The sequence below is a fragment of the Falco punctatus genome (assembly GCF_963210335.1).
Source record: "Falco punctatus genome assembly, chromosome: 11".
Classification (NCBI taxonomy): Eukaryota; Metazoa; Chordata; class Aves; order Falconiformes; family Falconidae; genus Falco; species Falco punctatus.
In genome coordinates, this window is record NC_137591.1 from 29,298,408 (window position 1) to 29,321,957 (window position 23,550).

The 23,550-nt window shown below is 36.7% G+C and overlaps 2 protein-coding genes across 11 annotated transcripts in view; one reads left to right on the forward strand and one right to left on the reverse strand.

Moving 5' to 3' along the window:
• On the forward strand, window positions 1-22,337 carry ANGPTL1 (angiopoietin like 1). Of its 3 annotated transcripts, XM_080406601.1 has the most exons (6): window positions 1-2,975; window positions 6,809-6,926; window positions 9,661-10,518; window positions 15,577-15,770; window positions 18,042-18,312; window positions 19,312-22,337. In XM_080406601.1, the coding sequence occupies exons 3-6, from the start codon at window positions 9,693-9,695 to the stop codon at window positions 19,497-19,499; spliced, it is 1,479 nt and encodes a 492-aa protein (XP_080262727.1). In that variant the 5' UTR covers window positions 1-2,975; window positions 6,809-6,926; window positions 9,661-9,692; the 3' UTR covers window positions 19,500-22,337. The 3 variants fall into 3 exon arrangements, with proteins under 3 accessions (XP_080262727.1, XP_080262725.1, XP_080262726.1); XM_080406599.1 differs by having other exon boundaries at window positions 6,809-10,518; XM_080406600.1 differs by lacking the exon at window positions 6,809-6,926.
• The window catches only part of RALGPS2 (Ral GEF with PH domain and SH3 binding motif 2), a 135,938-nt gene that overhangs the window by 41,439 nt on the left and 70,949 nt on the right, over window positions 1-23,550 (reverse strand). The window lies entirely within an intron of this gene.

A 23,550-nucleotide genomic window follows, 5' to 3' on the forward strand; every position in this document is an offset into this window, starting at 1 on the left:
GATTAGAATGAAATTTTTCTTTATTTAGTGTCTCACATTTAGCAGAAAACACTCACAAACAGTTTTGAAGAATTTTTGCTTTCATTGACTAACGTGCATGCAGAATGAGTACAGCATTGACTCTGAAATTTTGTATTTACTTCAGAAATCGCTTTGACAAGACCTCTGAGAGCCTTCGGAGTAAAACAGTAATAATGCTTGGACTTACAGGAAAATAGACCACCATGCCACCCTTGCCTGGGATTGTATTTGCACTCTCCCCAGTCACTTAATCCTTAGTGTTGTCAGTCGCCTCTCAGCTGGATTTGCAGGTGCTGAGGGTATGAGTACAGCCAGGTTTCTGCGAGCAAGCTTTCCTTCTCGGTATGGCAAGTTACAACACGGGGCAGAGAGGATCCCTTCCTCCCACCACCCACTAGGCACGTTCTGCCTGGCTTTGTGTTTAACAGTGTCATCATTTCTAAATCTAGAAGTAACTACAAGGACATGCACAACCACTCATGAACCTAATCTTCTTCCGTATGACCAATTAATTATTCCCTTGTCAAATATGAAGCATACGAAATGCACAACGCTGATACATGATCAAAATTACTAATGATTTTAGGAAGTTACTACTTCATTCCTCCAATTCAGCAACTAAAAAGCGTAACAGAAGGAAAAGTCATGTCATCTATAACTCTTGAAGCTGAGGAGAAGTTAACTGGGCAAAAAGCACACTCAGATTGAAATGTGGTACAAATCCTGCCATTGGTATTAAACACAACTCCAAAGATCCAACAGCCTTACAGATAAGTCTCTTCAAGTCTTCTACCTGTTTTCTTCCTCGCCGTCATTGTAACCTCACTACTCTTTCAATCCCTTGATCATGTAGAAGGAAATCTTCCTCCTTACATACTAATGCTGTAGATAAGCCACTTACTTTAATTCTAAATGCAATTCTACTTCCTAAACTTCACCCAAAGACTAATCATTTTTGTCTCAGCTAAATGAAATATATCCTGACCAACTCCGCTCTTAAAAGTAATTGCTCTTCATCCCCTGCATCTTCCACAAAAACTCCAAATTAAAAAACACCAACAAACCACCACCAAAGTTAAATACTATTTTCTAAGAAACTGATTTCAGTAACAGGGAATTTCTAAAATTACATTTTGCTTCACCTCTCAGCATTGTATAACAAAAATCATAACAAGACGTTTGGCTTTACAGGTGGAACACTATTGATACAACCTCACAAGAACAGCAGTTGTGTTTGTATAGCACCTAACCAGTACAGACCTCAAATGTGAGTTGGGAAACTGGGCATCACTCCAAAATCAACACATACACGCGCGTGTGTGCACACACACAGAAACAAATTAAAATACTTGTGGTTGAAAGGTGACATATAAAAAAGTGAATAAAAAGGTATTACACATGACCTGATACACTACTAAATTTCTCATTTTTTCTATTCTGCTAGAATCAGTTTATTAAAAAACAGAAAGGATAATCAGAAACATCAGATAGTCACATTTAATTGCTACGCTATCTAGACTGCATAAGCTGTCCTGAACCTAAATTTGCTAAGCAATAACCAAACAGGCCTGAAAAATCCAAAACTTGCTCAGTCTTCCACAGAAAGTAGTAAATCATGCTTACTAATAATAATAAAGGAAATTCACTGTGAACACGCACCTGCGATATTATGCAGGATTTTATAAACCAATGTAGGATTATTCTTCTGAATGACTTGCTCAATTAAGCACTGTTGTTTTTTTTTCTTTTCGCTAAATCAAGACCTCTTCTGTAAAGACCTGTTCTCTAAACTTATTCGATGCATTTCTATGAAGTCTAAAATAATTTTGAAACCACACTAGGGTAATTCTCTTTCAAATATAATCGGCATACCCTTTGTGAAGAAACCAAAGATCAATGAAATCAAACTGAACGCACTGAAGTGCTGGCTGACTACTGACAGCACTAAAAACTGCATTCCTTACAGAGCATAATCTCTGTGGCTTTTGCTACTTCTAACACCAGTCAGATGTTATCAAATACTCTGATACCTACCCAAAACCATCACACACACAGTTTTAACATTTTCCACATGTTATCGGAGACTTCATGCATTTAACAACTGGAACTGTTTCTTATTAAGTGAACGTCAAGAATTGAATGCGACATTCTGTTGAACATTCTTCTGGACTATAAATGGTTCATTTTTCCTGTTGTATCCAGCCAGGCTGCCCCTTTTATTCCCAGCAACACAAATCGAGTTTTATCAGCCTGAAAGAATCTTTCTTCTAAATGAAGCCCAGTACTGTAATAACTTGAAAGGCATCTTTAGGCAGCGTAGTAAAAATGTTTGATTTGTAATTGCCTGCTGAACTCTTGCACAGTCTGTTGCCATATGGTACCCTCCCTTCTACTGGCAAACAATCTTTCCTTGTTCCTAACTTCTCAGCCTCCCTACCCCCTCCTTTTCTGGAGGGTATGGATAGGAAATCCGAAGGAGGAGTTTCTTCTGCTCTCAGTGTGTTCGCGGTGACATCATAGGTGGGCTGAACGTCTAAGTCGAGTGTGTGTTTGTTTAAAAAAACACTGTCCAAAAGTGATGTATATGGAATCTGGGTCAGCTGTAGCTGGTTAGTGCACTTCTGCATGTGAGAGTAAAACACTGCAGTTTCAAAAAACATTTCCTTCTCTCTTCTGGAATAACCCATACTGGAACATTACTTTTTTTTCTTTTTTTTTTTTTTCTTTTTTTTTTTTCTTTTTTTTTAAAAATGATTAGTTAGCTTGGTTATCGTATGGAGAAACCCAATTCCTCAACACAGCTTGGATCTAACAGAGAAAGACAAAAGCACTTTTCAACTCCAACTGCAGATTAACAATCCACAGCATCGGGTAATATAGGAGGAAAAAGCAACTTGGCCTCTGGATTTTATATCTACCACAGGAGCAAAAGAGCCGGAAGATTTTTTTTCTTGGTAAGTTTTAAAGTTATTCTTACTTACAAGTTTAATTTTGAGCTATTTGTGAACTATACATGCATCTCCCTCAACACAAGATTGTGATGAAACAGATCTGTCTCAGTCTGAAAAGTGTTTGACAACTAAAATATAAAACTCACTTTTGTGGCATTTGGTAGACTTTGGAAACTTGGAAAGAATTAAAAAGGACTCTGCATAAGAGCAGAGACTAACTCATTCCAGTTGTAAGGATGAACAAGTTTCAGTTGTTTAACTGTACTGTGTATTTTGTTATCTATAGTTACAGAAAATTAGTACTACCAGATTCTTTGCTAAGCATGTGATTTGGGTATTGTGAACATATTAATGTGAAATTCTGATCCTACCAGAAAGAAAAAGCCAAAATCCTATTGATTTCAGGGAAGCTGGATTTCACCCAACAGCACAACGTAGACCTAGCATTACTAGAACTAGAAAATGGATACCTCAATAAAACCACTGTAAAAAGTCCCAAATAAATCAATGCACATCTGTAAGTAGCAATCATTGTATATAATTTCAACAGAACTTCTATTTATGGTACTTCTGAGCAGTAGAAGTAGATCGAGTTGTACAACCAACCAAGAAACCCAAGTCATACATTGATTCAGAATATAATAAAGTTTGTAGCATTAACAATTGTGCAGCTGAAAATCCAAAGGCATTGCTGCACCAGGCACTAATCCCCTTAACGATTTGTGGAATGATAGGGAAGTTAATTGTACCTCAGCAGTCTGTTTCTAAATAAAGATTCATTTCATAAACATGAAATGTAATGTACATACAAGGCAACACTATATTAAGTGGAAAATAGAGGGGTTTGTTACCATTCTTCTTTGGGGGGGGGGGGGGGGGGGGGAGGTGGGGGTAAGGATGCAGTTGCAAGTCAACAATTAAAAGAGTTGTTTACAAACAGAAGACAAAAGTACAGACAAAACTCCAAAAAAGTTTCCAATACATAATTTTCTACTTTTTTACTTTCTTCGTGTTGATTTGCAAGTTAAAACACAGTAAATAATGCAAAACAATGGAAAAGAATTCAAGTTACGTATTTGCATTGACAAACTCTCAGAAATGCCTGACGCATTCAGAGAGAATGAAGAGGGTGATGCTAAAAGAAGAGACAGTGTTACAGAAAGCAAACTTAATTAAGATTTAGCAGCTATGGGAGAAAAAAGCTCTGAAGCAGTCTTCACAAACAAGAAAGATGGATTCTTTCCAAGTTCTCAAGCCCTTTTTCTTACTATCCTTTTGTGCTTTTTTACATATTGAAGAAAACAATCTAAACAACAAGAAACCCCATTTGAAGCCTACGTAGCGTGCTTTGGACACCAGTCTCCATTCATTCATGATTCGCCAAGGTTTTGATTTACGCAGCTTAGAACAATTCCTAAATCTTTCACAAACGAAAACAGCTGAGTCAATTTTAAATACACTGGCTATGTCCAAGGTTTTTAACTCTCTCTCCTTTGCTGCCTTCCAACTTTAGAGTTCAAATTTTGAAATGCTTATTTTAAAACAAATAAAGAAATACCAATATTATGCTGTTGCCACAAGAATCATCTGAAGTATGATAGAAAAATATGGCATTTAAAGTTTTACAGGAATTTACTTCAAAGAATGGAAATTCTGAACCTTTGAACTTTTGCCAGTAACTACATGGCTTTATCAGGTCTTAATTATTGCTTTACTGGGCATAGTGTGTTTTTCACAATGAGCCCTGTTAGTCTGGTCCTTAATATTTATACACCAATGGATGAAGCAAAATTTCCTATAGCAAACATCACTAAATGCTAGTCTTCACTATCTGTTTTACAGACAATTCTAGAGTCCCTAAAGAACATATTTCCAAAGGCAAAATGCACCACTCCATCGTACCTGCCTGTTAAAATGGTGCCAACACACACAATGGCTGCAAACAAACATAAAGGAACCCTTCCACCAAAAAAAGTCACCAAAAAAAATATCTAGAAGTGTTATGATATCTTGCTGTGTTTTCAGAGTATCTAGTACGACAAGATTATACAAATCTCTTCTGCAAAGAATTTCAAACAATCCATGATTTTTAACTGTGACACATTTTCAATGACTACTTTAAAAACCCCTGAAGATTTTTAGCTTGCCTTTCCTAAACGGAATGAGATTCCTGTTAATCTCAGAGAAGCAGAATTCTGTGACTCAATACATCATGTATCTGACTAACAAAACCCGAGAACGTATTATTCCTGGATCTCAGTCAATACAATTGAAAGTAATCCTGTTTTTTCAGTAGAGGCAGAGTGACTTACCGGAAAAGCACTTGTTTATATAGGGGGAAAGGAACTTATTGAAGCACACGGATACATCAAAAATCGATGTGAACATTTCTCCTATAATAAAAGTGCCTTCCCCACGTAAGTATTACTTTTAACGTTATGGACCAAGTTTTAAACCAAAAAAAAATGCACAAAAATCTCCACTTACTCCGTGTAGAGACAGGAACATAGATTGTTCTATTGATTTTAGCTGCTTAGACAAAGCTTAACAGAAAATGAAGCACATGTAACATCAATAACAGAGCTTTCAGATTAACTGGTATCATGTTCAGAGAATCTTTATTCTCAGTATTGTAACTTAGTTTCTAAAAGAACCCCATCTCTTTCTTTTCCCGTTTTACACGTTTATATATGGAGGTTTATAAAAGAGGGCACTGCTGGTACTTATCGTTTGACCATATTCTTTTAATAAATACTCAGAAAAAAGATACATACTGATACTACACTTTCTTTACAAAGAGAATCTTATATTCACATTTACCTCCAACACTTCTGCTACATTCAGTCGTAACAACCTACAGTGCCCAGGGAGAAGGTCTGTCAGCTCTGAAAAAACAGATTCCAATTTGTGTTGTAGGTCTCCAAATTCTACATCCTGCTGAACATGAGAGTCACAGCAGTACAACAAAGAACAAATAGTTTGTTGTGTAGAAAGGTAAAAAATGCCAAATATATACTAGTTTCCACACTTCCTCACCCCGGCAACTCTAATACTTGTAAGTGATATAATGTTTTTTGTGATAACACAGCCCACATTAGTTTCTCAGTGAACATTAAAAATAGTAGTTAATGGTCTATTTTGCTCTTTTCAACTGGAATTTTGTTCTTTCAAACACTTTAAAAAGTAATAAATCAAGGACTAATTCTGGAGAGAAGTTGGGGTTTTTTTGCATAGGCATCAGTCTGGAAAAAGAAAGAAACCAGAAGAAAAGGAATGGCATTTAATGTGAAATGGTATTGAAGCCCTATCCACAGCTCTGTGTATTTCTGACAAGATGATGATGAAGTTTGTGCTGCTATGAAGAGTTCCACATTTCCTCCTGCAGAAGCAATAAAACATCAGCATGCCAGAACATACGTAATGCAACTTCTGCAGAAATCTGAGACCCAAAACTGGGTGATACAGAAACACGACAGAACCAAGTGAAGTGACATTCTATTTGAATTAAAAAAACATGACAGCTCATGAAGAGTTAAAGAATGTATTTTAAAGCAACAGTGTCTGTAACCACAATCTCTCTTGCTTATTTTCCAAGGTCTGCATTCAGGTATTTCAGCAGCCCCTCTCATTACAAGCAACCCTGGACTTGCAGGGAGGGTTTGAGACTGTGGTTCTGTCTAAACTGATCCCTAAGCCTCAACTGCTTTATCTCATAACAGTTATGACACTACCTAAACATCTAAACCTAGGAACCCATGACAAAATGTGTCTGATTAAAAAGCCCTAAAACTATTACCCAACTCTAATATTTGTCATTTTTAGGTCTTACATATTAGGTTATCAGTCTGTGATATTTTGGATAGACAGTTTTATTTTTTCAAGCTGCTTGCCCAGAACATCAGAAAATTTCTGAAGTGGTATTTTCATTTCCTTCTAAGCTGATTAAAACTCCAGGTAAATATCTTACTCGGAACCTATTCTTGTTTAACAAGTTAGGCATTAAGCTGCTCAAACATGCCAAGCAACATCCTAAGATGTTTAGTTTTTTCAACATCAACATTACCATGGAAGCATAAAAGTTCCCTCCCTACCAGGCAGATTCTCAGAAGGAACTCATCCCTGCTTATCTGAATATCTCAGTTTAATACATGATGCTTAAATTATTTCAAGTTCTAGAGCATAATCTTATGCAGCTGTTGTATTTGGTTGTGCTCTAATAGATCATTTAATTCATTTTATGGTCTGACAGCACATACACAGACGTGAAAATCCTAACTTCTAACACATAAGTGTAAAAGTTCAAAATGAACACATATAATATTACAAGAAATGCAGAAAGCAGACTGCAGCAGAATACATGACCAGAAAGTGGGGCTGCATTGCAAAATGTTTGGTTTTGAAAGATTCATTTAGGTTTTAACGTATTTCAGGGGGAAAATGTGCTGCAATGGGGAAGACCCCCAGCCATTCATTATTTAACTAACTGTATAGGGTCTTTAAAAACTACCAAGAACTAAAGTGTTATTCACTTTCTTTGGACTATGAAGCAGCTATTATATACCGTGAAAACAGTAAAATACTGGACTTGTACTATGGCTTCATTCTGAACCATATGCCATGAAGTCAATTGCCCTGCATCTGCAAACACTGAACGTAAAAGTATGGAAAAATAGTTCAGATGTGAAGAGTTCTTGAACTTCAGACAATTAGTTCAGTTCATCCATGTCAAGTTAGAAACCACACACAGACCCGATTCCCATGTGTTTCCCATGATTCATGTGACTATTTAATCTAATGAACAGTACTCAGAGTTGGAAGTTCAAGTGATTAATATTTTAAATATCTGGAATTACCACAGAAAAATACATAATTAGCTACAGGGAAAAGTGATATTTTCCTACTTTTTTTTTTTTTAACAGAAGTCAACACTTTCAGCAGAGAAATATTAACAAAACTTTTAACCAAGTTCTGGTTTTGATAAAAAAAATTTACTAGTAGACACCAAAAATACTTATTAGTACATACTAGCAGTAAACCATACTGAAATACATTTTTAAATATGAAATTTCTCAAACATTTATGTATTACTGTCATTTACACAGGGTAAGAAATTATTTTCAGTATGTGTTAAAAGCACGTGTTCTCTTCTCCTCCCAGAAGCAGGGCTTGCAATACAACTGTCAGCCACAGAAAAAGTTGTTTTTTAGGCAACAGTGGAACATTTGATCAGGATTCCTAGATATAATTCCTGACTGCATGTAACGCATGGTTTGAAGTTTATAATCACTGCTCTTAGTGAAACCAAAAAATAAAGACTCAATGCATTTACTCTGAGGTTGAGCAGGCATCACTTGTAGCAATAACATTAAAGGCAGAAACTGGGGAAAGTGACCTGACACAAAAGTCACCTTATCATTTGTAAAGGTGAACGTAAAGGAAGCAGAACAGGTCTGCTTCTCCTTCAGGGTGACTGTTTCAGGACTGCCAAATGCACTTAAACTTGAACCTGGCAAGAACTGCATGAAAATTAGCTTTCTCTGGCTTTACTCTGTTTTTCTTCTTAACTATACAATGGCCACTGTACAAAGCCTTGTATGACCACTAATAGTAATCTGGAAAGGAAAGCCAGATCAACAGCTGAGATAAGAAGAGCGATCTGCTTGACAAAGCAAATAAAACATGAAAAATGAGGGTTCCCTGCCCTGCCATTTAAGTGCTACCTTTATTTATCATCTCAAAATATTTAAAAAATAAAGTTAAAACCCAGGTGTCTCAACATTCTTCAGTCTATTATCACTTCATTTTAATTCTTTACACAGAGCTAAAAAGAAACACATTATTTTCTTTTAAAGGTGAATTAAATATTTAGGTAAAGTATTTATAGTGATAAGACATCTAATACTTCACTTATTTGGATTAAAATGTTCTCTCAAAGGTTCAAATATAGTTGAAAACAATTTTAAACTTTCATCTCAAAAGGCAACTAAGTTGAGACACACGTGCAGAGCGTTATAGACTTTCCTTAGAAATAGAAAGTTATTTGAATATATAATTTTCAATGTTTAAGACAACTATCTTACGCTAATCTCCTGCTTAACACTAATGTCCAAAAATAGTGTTAGATATGTGTATATTTTTCAAGTCTACCGTATGTGTGTGTATATAAATTTGAAAAATGTATGTGTATATGAATAGGTATGTATATAGTATTAAAAACCCTATACATCTATATATATATATATACACAGAGCTAAAAGAGGACCAGAAAGGCTTACATAATCCAAGTTCCAAAATTTATATAAACATTTTTGAAAATACTACCACTCTGTCTCCCTACTTCCATTCCAGGAAGACACTCTGCAGGCACTCTGTATGTTCTGTAATCATGTGCATCCAGTTGCAGTGAGTACAGATCTAAGCAGTCCAATTCATAATGAAAGCATAGCGCATCATCTAAGCACAACATTGTTTCTGAGAATATACCTATTGCAACAACTTCTCTACTAAATCCAAGATCTAAATTTCAGGGTTTGCTGCTCAAAATAGAAAGCTATTCTTTGAAGCTAATCTAATGGAATCTATGTCTACATGTAAGCATGGCAAACGCATCAGTTCAGGCAGTTTAAGTAGTACAGGAGCCTTCGTTATGGCTCTAATTTAATGATTTTACCTTTTATATATTCAACAGCCGCTTCTGACAGTCCTCATACTTGCTTTAAAATGAAGATATTTAAATGGACCTTGGGCGTACTGTTGTTCCTGCTGTTGTCTATCGGGCGGTGTACAGAACAATCTACGCCTAATAAAACATCCCAGCGGAGGCACCCTCGTTCAGCAGATGGTGGAGAGGAAGGGAAGAAATGCGGTTACACATTCTTGGTCCCAGAACAAAAAATCACAGGGCCAATTTGTGTGAATACTAATGGACCAGGTACTGGTAACAGAAAAGATGAAGTCACAAGAATGGACATCGAGAACTTGAAGGATGTGCTGTCCAAGCAGAAGCGGGAGATTGACATTTTGCAATTGGTGGTGGATGTGGATGGAAACATTGTGAATGAAGTAAAATTACTGAGGAAAGAAAGTCGTAATATGAACTCTCGGGTCACCCAACTCTATATGCAACTCTTGCATGAGATCATTCGAAAGCGTGATAACTCGCTTGAGCTTTCCCAACTAGAAAACAAAGTCCTTAACGTTACAACGGAAATGTTGAAGATGGCAACAAAATACAAGGAGCTTGAAGTAAAATATGCAGCACTAACTGATCTTGTAAATAATCAGTCTGTGACTATCTCACTGCTGGAAGAGCAGTGCTTGAGAATCTTCTCACGACAGGACCCCCATGGGTCTCCACCTCTCGTTCAAGTCGTGCCACAGCACATTCCCAACAGCCAGCCATACACTCCGGTTCTTCTGGGAGGTAACGAGATACAGCGAGACCCAGGCTACCCTAGAGACAGAGATGTAAGGCCACCACCTGACCCAGCTACTTCTCCTACAAAGAGTCCTTTCAGAGTACCACCACTGGCTTTAATTAATGAGGGTGAGTTACCTATCGCTGTTTATCTAACCTGAGATTTCTCTGTTTCAGAGGGAAACTGTCCTGGCTATAGACATAGAATGAAGAATTTAAAGAATCTGGTATAGCTAGCCCTTGCTCCCAATTCCGATTTTCTCTTCCTCCCCCACCCCCTAAGGAAAGCTTTGGTTTGCCAAATAGTCTAATTCTTAAGCTATAGCTGCCTAAGAAGAATTCATTGAATTTCTGAGTATCAGCTATTTCAATCTGAAGAACCCGCACCTTTAAGTCACAAACTATTGGGGTTTCTGTCTCCAGCTGGGTCCGAGTTACGGAAATGAAACTTAAATATGAGCAAATACTTTCTAGTATTTAGCCCTGTATCTTTGAAGATTGCCTGCTAGCTACATGTTGCAGTACATGGCAATGGTGAATAAGAGAAACTAATTAATCTTAAATAAATCAAGTAATTATAAGTAGTTGTCCTTTATACGCACACATACACGTTTGCCAGAAGTTTATCCTGCTAGAAGAATTTTACTCCTATTCTGAGCTGCTTTAAAATTAGCATCTAAATCCACCAACACAGCCGTGCAATAAGTCTCTTAAGTGTTTGGTGGAAATATTCAAGAGAGTAATATAAGTTTGAAAGGGTAATTGAATCAAGGCTGGATCCAATTAGACGCACTCAGCTTTGAAAATTTAAAATGAGTAACTACATTCCCAGTAATGTGATGTCAGTAGGTGATGGCAAGTTAAATTAATATCATAAATATTATGAAAATACATCCAGGAGGCGGTATCAAATCTTCATGTGTTACATTCTTCAGGTCATCAGATAAATTCATTTCTCACTACAAACAAAACTAGTGACAAGAAAATTAAGCTGCCCTGAACTCTGTGATGATTCTCACTTTACTAAAATTTTGACAGAATTGTGATTAAAAAAAATTAAGGATTGAGAAAAACAAGCTTTTCTCAGACATCCATTCAAGTGCTTGGTCTTGGCTTCTGTTAGCTTGCACAAAAAAAGGATTTGGTTGGGGTTCTATTTGTGTTTGGATTTTTGGGGGTTTTTTTTGCTTTTGCGAACATATTGCCTTTAGTCACAGTTGGAAGTTCAACTTCATTCCTCAGATGAAGACAAACATTTATTTGTGACTGTTCTACAAACAACTAGCTGCTGATGTAAAGAACAACTATTTTTATTCAGGGTCTGCAGAAAATTCAGGCACAAACCCAAGTAAAATGCCAGATGTCATGAGAATTTAAATCACACATCATGACACAAAATAAACAATATAAAAGCACTATGTTAATGTCTGGTCAGACAGCAAAAGTATCATTCTAAAAGCCAGCAACTTCCTGTTTCCCAGAAAACCCATGCTTCAAGGTTTTGTTATAAATGCATCTTTTTCTTTCTCAGTGTATGCCTGCTGTACATAAAAAATTTAGTGTTGTTGAAAACTAAATGTTTTCCTCTGAATTATGTACCATGGTTTTCACTAACCTCTACCCCTAAGAGTTCAGAGTTTGAATCCATTTTTACAAGGGAACACAAAGAAATCTTAGGAAATGTATTTTTGCATTATTCAACTTCCTTTATTTAATACTAGTTTCTTGAGTTTGAAAGTTTAAGTGTTTCTTGCAATGCCTTGGGAAAATGAGGGCTGAGAACTGCTATAGCTTGTTGAGCATCAAACATCAAACCCAAAACTTTGAAATTGAAACACAGTGCTCAGTTATTATCTTTGATATTTTAAATTAAGGTTACCATATTTAACGGTGCACAGAACCAAAACTGTCTATGTGATAGAAAAATGAACTTAGCAGTTGAAAGACGATGACTATTTATAATGTATAAAGATGTCAAAAGAGACCAATGAAAACTAAATGGTCCCATTTAGAAACAGGCCTGTCAAAGACTTGGTTACAACAGAACAAACAACTGGACAAACAAGTTCGGAGTTTTCTCCTACTGTATCTTACTGTATAAGATGGATAGATCTACGTATATATCATATATATATATGAAAAAATATATAGTGGTACCTAACAAATACTTGCATGCAGCAGAAGTTTACAGAAGGGTCCACGTGCATCTTAGTATTTTGGGTGGAGTGTAAAACTCAAAATACATGGGGAACAGAAGGATGAGATATTTTCTAAAGAGTTTTTTGCTTAATTTACATAAAAATTGCTCTAAAAAATGAGAAAGAATAATCATAAAATCATAGAATGGTTTGGGTTGGAAGGGACCTTAAAGACCATCTAGTTCCAGCCCCCTGCCCTGGGCAGGGACACCTCCCACCAGACCAGGTTGCTCCAAGCCCCGTCCAGCCTTGCCATGAACACTGCCGGGGGGATGGGGCACCCACAGCTGCTCTGAACAACCCGTTCTTGTGAATTATGGTTTTCACAATTATCTTAGTCCTTGGAATAATCACCCACGTCCCCAAATTTTACTGTCACTATGTTGTAAAAGGTACCTTCAAGTAGACAGCGTACTTGAAAATTTCACACACAGACACCTCACTCTGCTGCTAACACCTGTCAGTTAACAATATAACTTTTTTATTTTTAATACACATCCAATTTTATTTGGGCATTTTCCTCCGCTATTGCTCAAAAAATCTTCTGTATGAAGCTTTCACAAGCACAGCTCCTTTATCATCCACTCAAGGTAACATCTGGCATCTTAAAACAGGATTCAGCCATCATTTTATGAACCTTCCAAACTTACAATATTTCATCATTTCTGTTCTCTACTACATATAATTTACAATAGAATATGATCTGTACTAAACCATAAATTTAAAACAATTTTAGAAGTGAAATATTTAAGAGATCATCTTCTTGGAGTATTCCTAACATAACTAGTTGTCTCAGCAACTTAAGTGTACACAGACTGTTACGAAAGAGTAAATATGCACGAGATACTTACTTGTTACATAGATAACAAGATTTTAAACAGAATAATTATGCTTTTTTCATCAGCCAGAGCCTCCACTCACACCAGCACTGTGTATAACCTTACACTGTTTCATCAGTCTCAGCATTACCATTGAACAAGAAATGGATCAGTTCTTATACTCTGGATTTAAAATAATTACGTATAACAAAGAATTTACTTCTCAAAAGAGATTCAAGACAATACACCAAAAGTTACAGGATTTCTTGGATTTCCTTACACTACAAGTAGAAATCTGTTACCTCTACTACAGCAATAATTCATGATAAGCACGTACACAGATCTGAGCATCAAAAAGCAGACAAGTTGCATCTTGAGACCCTAATGATAACTGACAATCAGAAGTGATCAAAGTGTATTATATAAGGAGGCTAGTACCATTCTGTTTGCCTTAAAAGCTACTTAAAATCACTGCAAGCATCTGCTTGGGTGTCTCACAGAAAAATAAGTCTTCAATTCCTCCTCCAGTAGAAATCACGGGAAATAATACATAGGATATCTGAGCTATTCTTAATATTTAGTTAACATTACAAAAAAACCTACTTGTCTGTAGTAGTTAATTTTAACCATGTACAAGAGAAAAGGCACTCATATACCAAAGCTACTGGATTTCCTTCCTAAGCTAGTACTGCATGCACTGCAAGAATGACAAAAACATCATTAAATACTGGTAGTACAGTACGCAGTAGTACTTACAACAGTGACTCAATGTCTGTGGCATCGTTGGTAACACCGTTACAGCCAGAAGCTTCAAGTCATCACCTTCATTAGATATAACACCTTTCTGCATTCTAATTAATATGAAACGCATTATGGATTTCTTGCTAATTACACACTTACCCAACTGGCAACTACTACTTGAAAATCTAAAAAAAAGCATGACTTTCAATTTGCTTTTGTCACATGACCTCAATCTGCAATGAAGGTCACTTTCACTCGACCTCTACTTTTGATTAAAGACTAACTTCAGTCACTGTCTGCTATGCTTCTTTGCACATTAGCTGCTTCTGTGACTGATGAGTTTTCTCTGAAGTTCCATTTCATTTGAGAAAATGAAAAAGTGTATTTGAGAAAATGAGTCTTCTAAAATGAGAGGAAAGCTGTAGGTAATTTATTTTCAGATTTACTGAGTATGAGTTTTCAAATCCATTTAGGGTATCTGCCACTAACTAGTCATAAGAACGTATTCTGCTTTTTCATTAGTAAATAACCAGTTTCTCTAAATTAACTGAAGTAATGATACATGAACATAAATCCTTTGCTATAAAGTCGAAAATAAAAATATTACCAAAAATTGAAAGGCAAACTAGGCAAAGCTTTCAGAGATATATAAGCTGCACACTTCTTATGGAATAACCAGATGCTCTTCTATAAGTGATATTGGTGAAACCACTATTCACGTGGTCTAAAATAGAGCTTTCAAGCAGCACTGTCAACAGCATTTTTTGTAGAATCACAGCCCTGAAAACAAGTATGTGAGCCCTTTTAGCTGCTCAAAAAGTCCCTTCTCCATTGCTCACATCTTTTCTTCATCAGTATCCATCTACATGTATCACACCAGGATGACAAATGAAACAGAGATTCTTATCCACAGTTAACTGGCTAATCCTAGAATGGGTAAGTACATAAAGGCAAAAAAGTTATGCAGTACAAGAATACTCTTTCACTAAATTCCATGTCTGTAGACTGGGGCAGTAAACACTTTTAACAGCTACTCTCAAAATTAGATAGGGGAGGGAGGGGGGGAGGTATCTGGGGGTCTTGGCTTTGTTTTGTTTTAAACTTCCACCAGTTTCAAACAGGTGCACCAGTACAATGAAGTAAATTGATGCGTACATGTCAAGAGTTGGAGTATAAACCTTTGACACAGTAGGCAAAGTTAAAAAATGGGTGTTGGCAACCGAAGTCTGTATCTGTTTAGCAAAATGAAGTTTTTCTTTAAAAAAAACCCAACATGTTTGTTTATATATACACAAATAATCAAAGACAGTTTTCCACAGTAGTTGTACCTTAACTGAATTACTGACTTTCCATTACCATTACAAAATATTCTTGAACAATGTGCACCGCACAGCCAAGCTTGAACACTTACAGTATTTCTTTTTAAAAAGGTCCATTCAAAGACTGCCAACAAGCCAAGGAAGCTGGGCATTCCAACAGTGGGATTTATATGATCAAACCTGAAAACAGTAATGAGCCAATGCAACTATGGTGTGAGAACAGCCTGGACCCTGGAGGATGGGCAGTTATTCAGAAGAGGACAGATGGATCTGTCAACTTTTTCAGGAACTGGGACAGTTACAAGGTAAGTTCTGAAATGTAGAAAATCAGCTGCTTCATTTCAGTGCAGCAGTGACATTATCTATAATGATCAAGATGGTGCAAACACTTCCAGTGCAATTCTCCATTGCAAACAGTTGTACTGAGTGATAAACACTGAGGAGCTGGAAACAGCTGCTTCAGTCAAACGGTGAAATTAACTTTATGAACAAAGATAACTGAAAAGAGTGGTCATCCCTCAGAGGCAAACATATTTCAGTGGGACTGTCCTATTTAACTCAACACAATACTTAACTTTGTATGAACTAATTTATTGTCTGAAATAGCTTGCATTTATGATGCACAACACAACTGGGGATACATGTGTTATTCTTGACAGTGACTGGGAAGTCATTTATTACAAAGACTCGACTAAACACATGATTTTTATTAACACAGAGAGAACTACAGTAAGTACTTGCAAAGCTTAATTGTCTCCCTTATTCATAAGCCAGTGGAACTGTTCATTTTAGCATGTTCACAGATCTGCAGGATCAGGGCCTTAACTGAAAACCATTCCCAACAGTAAATTAAAGGAAATAATTTCTATTTTTAAAATTAGGTTAGAAATCTGAAGATTGGTGAAGGGAAGCACATTTTTGCGTGTTACTGTGCTATTATGCACTAGCAAGCATAATGCCTAGGATGACAAACGCATACTGCTTTGGAGTAATTACATGCTAGACAGGAAATCTGAAAATCCATTTGGTTGGATTTTTCAAATAATAATAGTGTGCTGCCTTCATACATATAGGACACAGTTCTCCCCTACGATGCTGTGCCCACTATACATGAATCTACAATTGCCATGTGCATTTTATCTGAAGAGAGAACTGAGCCACATTTAACTAAAAGCAATATCCTAAGTTAGTAATAACCACTAACTAAAAGTAGTACCATATATACAAAGGAAATGACAAAAAAATTACTATGAGGATTTTCACTTTTTGCATTCTTGGAATTTAAGGATTCAAATGTTAATCATTCCATATTAGCAGTTAGTCAAAGTCTTTACTTCTCAGTACATGGTTGGTTTTGAGGTTAGCTTTTTTGTTTTTTTTAATGTTGTAAGGCAGTTATGGACTGCCTGATAAAGTAACCATAAACATTTTGAATATAATGCAAAGAAAATGTAGAAGAGTATGTAACTGGTACCTAATACGGCTCAAACTTGGGCAGATTTGCCTCCAAGAAAACTTCTTGTTAAATTGCAGTGGCTGAACATGGTATTCCTATTACCTAACTTCAAGTAATTGAAGGTGCACCTCTGTGACTGGCTTTAAACTAAAGCTTGCACCACTGACAACACAGGTGTCTCCCACGCCCACATTTCTACATCTGTCCCTACCTCTGTGTGGCTGCACAGCTACAGCGTTGGCACAAGGGAAGTACTGCAAACGTGGCCGTGAGCCCAGAGCAAAGCACCACTACCATTTTTGGTGGTAGCATGATGCTATATCAACTTAAGCCACTTGTGAAACCGCAGCTTGAGGTCAGAGCCTCGACTGTTCATCTGCTGGAGAGAGACTTCCCCAGAAAGTGAAGAGAAGCAGGAAATCAACTGTAGGTCCTACGTAGCCAGAAAGAGAGGGGTAGCCAGACTTCAGAAACTCGAAGTGTAACAGATAGCTACAGACCCTAGCAGCAACACCAAACATTACCAACACTGCTTTACCCAGGGACAAGGAAACAGCAAATATGAAATATCACTTTACAGCTACTGTGCTGGCAGTCTGTGATTTGAAAGGAAAAGTATCTTTATATTTGATTTCTGAGCACAGTTGATTTACGTGATTAAATTTACAGTCAACAATGAAACCAGTTGCATTGAAAAGGCAATAAAAAGTTACTCACCTTCAATACTGAGTGCTGACCCATAAATACCTTGCTCAACCTCGAAATAGACCCCCTCAAATTTCATTATTCTTACAGATCCCTTTAGTTTTGTCCAGAAATATACTGTTTCAGTTTCCCTGATCTCTCTCCCTTTACATTAAAAAAGAAGAGGGCATCACAGAAAACAGAATTTCGCCACCTTTACTGATTCTGGTAGTACCACAAGCTGCTGGCAGTCCAACTGAGTAAATGGCCAAGTGCAGTAAAATAAAACATTTAAAAGCATAGGTTGAGTAGTCACCCAGAAGCTTAAAGGCTTTCACTACCCAAGTCCCAGTGGTTTATAACACTCCTGCTGATGAGTGTTTTGACAAACAAGAAAAACTAAGCTAACATCACCTTCTGATCTTCTTTTGTACAGAAAGGATTTGGAAACATTGACGGAGAGTACTGGCTGGGACTAGAAAATATTTACATGCTTACCAATCAGGATAATTACAGACTATTGATTGAGTTAGAGGACTGGAGCAATAAGAAAGTCTATGCTGAATACAGCAGTTTCCGCCTGGAGCCCGAAAGTGAATTCTACAGGCTACGCTTAGGAACATACCAAGGAAACGCAGGCGATTCCATGATATGGCATAATGGAAAGCAATTTACAACACTGGACAGAGACAGGGATATGTATTCAGGTAAGGAAACTAGTATACATGTGAAAAGTGAATACAGTAGGTTCCATTAGTGATACCACCTTTAAAAAAAGAATAGTGCAAAAAAAGTAAGTAAACTCTGATAAAACAACTACATCAAAAGGTGCTTCAAATTGATAATGATAAAAAAACATGCTGACAGGGTCCCCTTCAAGGCCCTGCACCATTCAGAAATTGAAATTCTATTACCCTCACTGCAGACGCACTAGAGCAAGCTTTATATTTAGCTCAATGACATCCTTATCACTTGCACATATGTCTGTGCAGTCAGAATACCTGTCCAGGTGATCTCCGAGAGTAATGCTGTGGCCACGGAACAATAATCACTGTGAACTAAAGCCTCTGAACAGCATGAAAGGAACTGCAGTTGTGCACAGGCTTAGTTATGTACCAGCACTTGAGAAATGGGCAGATCACTTCGTTTTGCTCTCCTTAAAGGACACTTTCTTGTTCATTTCCACGCTCTTCCTCCAGCTTCCCCCTTAAAGCCTTAGCAGTAAAAGCAAGCTTGGGGAGCTTCAACTACTTCCAAGTGCTTTTTCTCAGCTGTCAGTAACCATAAAACTGGACAAATCTTGCAAACGCTTAAACAAGCCTGTAACAGTAAATACACAAGTTACAAGCAACTCTTTGTGGAACTGTGGCCCTGCATGCTGCTTGGTACTGTATCAACTCACATTGCTTCCACTGAAGTATTTCTTAACAGCATATAATTCAAGTTCCTCGAATGTTAGTACTGCTGGTAGTCTGACAAGAGTTCATCTCCTTGGTTTTCAGCTGTCGTATTAAATCCCACATCAATAATCCCCCCTCCAGGCAATGGTTGCTGTTACAATAGAATTTATAATTTAGGTAGAAGCAGCAATTGATATGAAGTACTCCAAAGCTCCCTCTAAGAGTAAGGCAGAAGCTGAAACCGTTTGCTAATCTCCATTTCTCCTCTTTAATGTCAAAGTTCACCCATTTCTTTCTGTCCCGCAGGAAACTGTGCTCATTTTCACAAAGGCGGCTGGTGGTATAATGCCTGTGCCCACTCTAACCTTAACGGGGTGTGGTACAGAGGAGGCCACTACAGGAGCAAGTACCAGGATGGAATATTTTGGGCTGAGTACCGGGGAGGTTCCTACTCCTTGAAAGCAGTTCAAATGATGATCAGACCTATAGACTGAGGAGGAAAAATCCCACAGTGCTCAAGTGATCACATATAAACTTCTCAGCGCTTGAGTTCCAGAAAAATAAAATATTACTTTTTAATCATTATTTTGCACAATCTGCCCCTGCAAAAAGCAGGTCTACAGTTTTCCTGCCTTTTTTTCCCTGTTGTGTTCCCCTCTCCTTTTGTTAGAAACCTTTTCTACTGTGACAGACGGTGTTTTTTTAAACACACATTCACAAAAGCAGATGTTTGTGCTTGCAAAGCATATTTATCTTTGTTCAAGTCCAACACACTTTATGTCAACAATCATTAGAACTGGTAAAAAAATCCAGATATATGACAAGATATAAGCTTTTTCACTTAAAAAGCTTATGCTTTTTCAGGTTAGCTCAACCCTTAAATGTAAATATGTGAAATGACATTGTCTTGCTTTAATGTGAAAATTGATTAGTTATTTAACAATTTATTTAAAAATGTTGGTATTGCTTTCAATGAAAATCTGACTTCACATTACTGTTTAAGATTTAGTCCAAGAAGCTACAAAAAAATTGAAGACATTCTAGCTTTGCCAGCAGAGAAAGATCTTTGCAACAAATAATTATTTCAAAATGAAGCAGTGAATTAAAATAAAATATAAAATTTATTAGTGGTGTAGAGAACTCCTTAAGCTCTGCATATCTTACCTTCTGTAAAACACCTAGGCAAAATGTTCCTAACAAACAGAACAATTGTATGACATTATTGATAAACTTAAGACAACCAAAGCGCTCGGCAGGCTTTTTTACTTTCAACCTCCGTATTCAACCATCCCCATTAAACAGAAATTTTATTTCTTGATACTTTGAACTTAAATGGCAAACCAGAAAGTCCTCATATTACAATCATGACTTGACACTTGGAGACCCCTCATGTGCTCCCATTAGGAGAGATGAGGTCTGAACAAGCACTCAAGCATACTAATTTAAAGAAGGACCAAGTCTCTACTGAGTATTAGTTTTCCTCCAACACAGCTTTCTGCTGACATAGTAAAACAAAGATTAGAAATCACCTCTAAGTATATTCTCCCTGCCACCCCAAAATTGGACTGCTCCTGTGACACAGATATTTCCCTTCCCTTACTTGTATACAACTTTTGATACTGCCTGTATTAAATTTTCTATGTTCTAGATAACAGATTTCCACTAAAATTAATAAATTAGAAATACTTTTCCAACCATTAACAAAAGTCATACAACATACCGCATCAAAACAAGATACTTCCAAAATCTGAAACATGTTCAAGTACTAGAGTCTCCGAAATGAAAGCTTTCTTCCTAGTATATAAAATTATGTAATAATGGTACTTAGCCACACAGCTTACCTAATTTAATTCGATAGAACAAAACCTAAATATATTTTTCTGAATGGTAAGCAATGTATTTATTTGGCATGTGCCTCCAGGATTTTAAGGAACTTTACTGCTATTTAACATAAGAAACCTTAATAGCTAAAAGAATAATCTAATATTATTGTTACGTTAAATCAGTCGATATCAATTGCTATGCAAATTCAGAGGACAAAATAGCATTCTGCTTTCAAAACACATTCTCTGGAGTACATAAAGCTTCACTGATAATATATGGCTGCAAGGGGTGTAATTAAATCTTTGGTCAGAGATCAAAGCCAACAAGTTTCAACAGTATTTAACTGGGGTTGGCAGGGGTAGGTGGAATCAGTCCCATATTCTGTTCCCCAATTCTAAGAATTTAAACTGACACAAATGTTTAAGATTACAATTCTGAAATTGGTCTTCATATAAGGAATATTTGTTTGTTACAAATATCATACAGACCTCATTGATTGAGTGTTCTATAAAATGCTTTTTAATTGCAAATACTTAAAACTCAGACTATCTATAGTCTATTCTTTTTTTTTTTTTTTCTATGATAGCTGAATAGAAGAGCAGTTCAGGTAATTGAAAAGCTGAAAATGCCCTCCAAAACATTCCTTTAATGAACACTTCTGACAGCTTTAGTTCATTCAACCAACAGATTTCCTCTCCTTGGAAGAGATCTTGTTTTACCAGAAAACCCGCTACAAAAACAGTGTTTGTTTATTCAGTGCAGTCAGTGAAAGGTGTACTTTGCAGAAATCCCTAAGTAAAATTAGCTGCCACTCAGCCTTTAAATTAAATCTTATATATTAGCCATCTAAAAAGTGAGTCTTCCCCAATTTAAGGCTGCAGAATGACGTTAATTAAACATTATTACAAAATATACCCAGGAAGGCTCAGACTGTACAAATGCTGTGCTCTGAAAGGAAAGACTTAATTTTAAACTGCCCATTTAAGATTATAAGAAGGGAAAGCACAGCACCTCTTTTTCAGGTTGGTTCATACTCTGTACAACAATTTACTGTTTTCAAATGCTTGTAACTCTTTCAGCTCTTAGCTTTTGGGTTGAATTTTCTAAGCAGAGCAAACGACTTGGAAATTAAGTGTCTTCTCTCTCACATTTTATAGAAAGTTTTTCAAAAGAGGTTTTAGCATCCCTCAAGCTTATGACACTGGACATTCAGAAGCAGTCTGTCTGTGAAGGGTATAGCTTTCACCACTCCTGTACTATCAATTCAAATTTAACCAAGCAGACCTTGAAAAAGTTCAACCTGTACTAAACCTGAAACATGGTTTTCACATATATTTCCAAAGTCTATTGCAAGCATTATCACTGGAGTAGCTGAATATTCATCAGATGAATACTTCAATAACCTGTTTTCAGCTTTTCTGTTTCTGGATATAATTCCTGAAAGACAGCTGTAAGAAAATATTTCACAAGGTAGTACTGTCTAGTTAAATAAAACTCTTATTTCTCAAGATATGGCTCCATTGTTTCATTGTGCAATCTCAAATTACTCAAACTCCATAAGACTCCCTTTGAGAATGGGTTTTTATTTTAAGGCAAAATATAGCATCATAAATACAACTCCCATTTATTTTGGCTACTTCTGTTGGCTGGGTAATGCAATAGTGATGACATATCCCATGTGATGTAATAAGGGCCTAATGCTGAACATTTTTATTGGTGTTGCATGGCTCTGAGCACTCACATTTAAGTTAGTGCATCCACATTGATAATGCGCTGCTCTCACTTGCATTTCTAGAACTCTGGATCACATCACACTTATCGTTGCAAGAAACTGAAAAAGGTTTTTATACACACACAAAAAAATGTGGAAGGACATCTTTACTTTGTACACAGTAAGTGAGCTGTGGTAATAAGAAATCAATCTGTATTTCTGTGGCTCCATTCTCATTCCAAAGACTACACCAAAAAAAGCATTTCAGCTTTACCTTATAATGCTAAGATGGTCATGAAAAAAACTACACACACTGGATATTTGGTTGTATAAGGGTAAACCTAGTAACCTCTAAAGGGTAGAACGTTCATCCTTGAAACTGCAGCTGAAACTCCTCTGTATGCTCACTTTCCCTATGACCTTCCAAACAGGGTCTCTCATGACCAATGCCAATGTTTCTCCGGAGATTTGCAATGGCAAATGGAACTGTGTGGCACATTTGATTCTCTGCACTCTTCTGAAAAGCATTTTAGGGGAGCATGGCAACTGCAGGATCTCTGCACCAAGAGTGAGAAAGCCTCACCCCACCCCACCCCTTCTTTTACTCGAAGAGGAAACTGACCTTACTATTAATCCCCCTCCCCAGCACATCACATGATCACAATTTTTAACTGCAGACTTTTAGGCAGACTTTTCTACACATTTTAAACCAGGAGCAGCACTTCCCCCATATACAACTGTATACCAGAAGTAACAACAGAAAAAGATCCTTTCAGGAATTAAAACCTATAGTTTGTAAGCTTAAAACAGTAAGTAAAACAAGCAACTTAAGTTACTTCTGTTCCATATGACCCTTATATTAGTAAAACTGCCTTGGGAAGGAAATTATAGAAATACTACTCTGGCAAATCTACTCAGGTCTTACTGGCAATTAAAGCTTTGATCAAATGAGAAAAACTGAACTCAACAGCCAATCTTCCAAGATAGATCCAGATTTATCACAACTATAG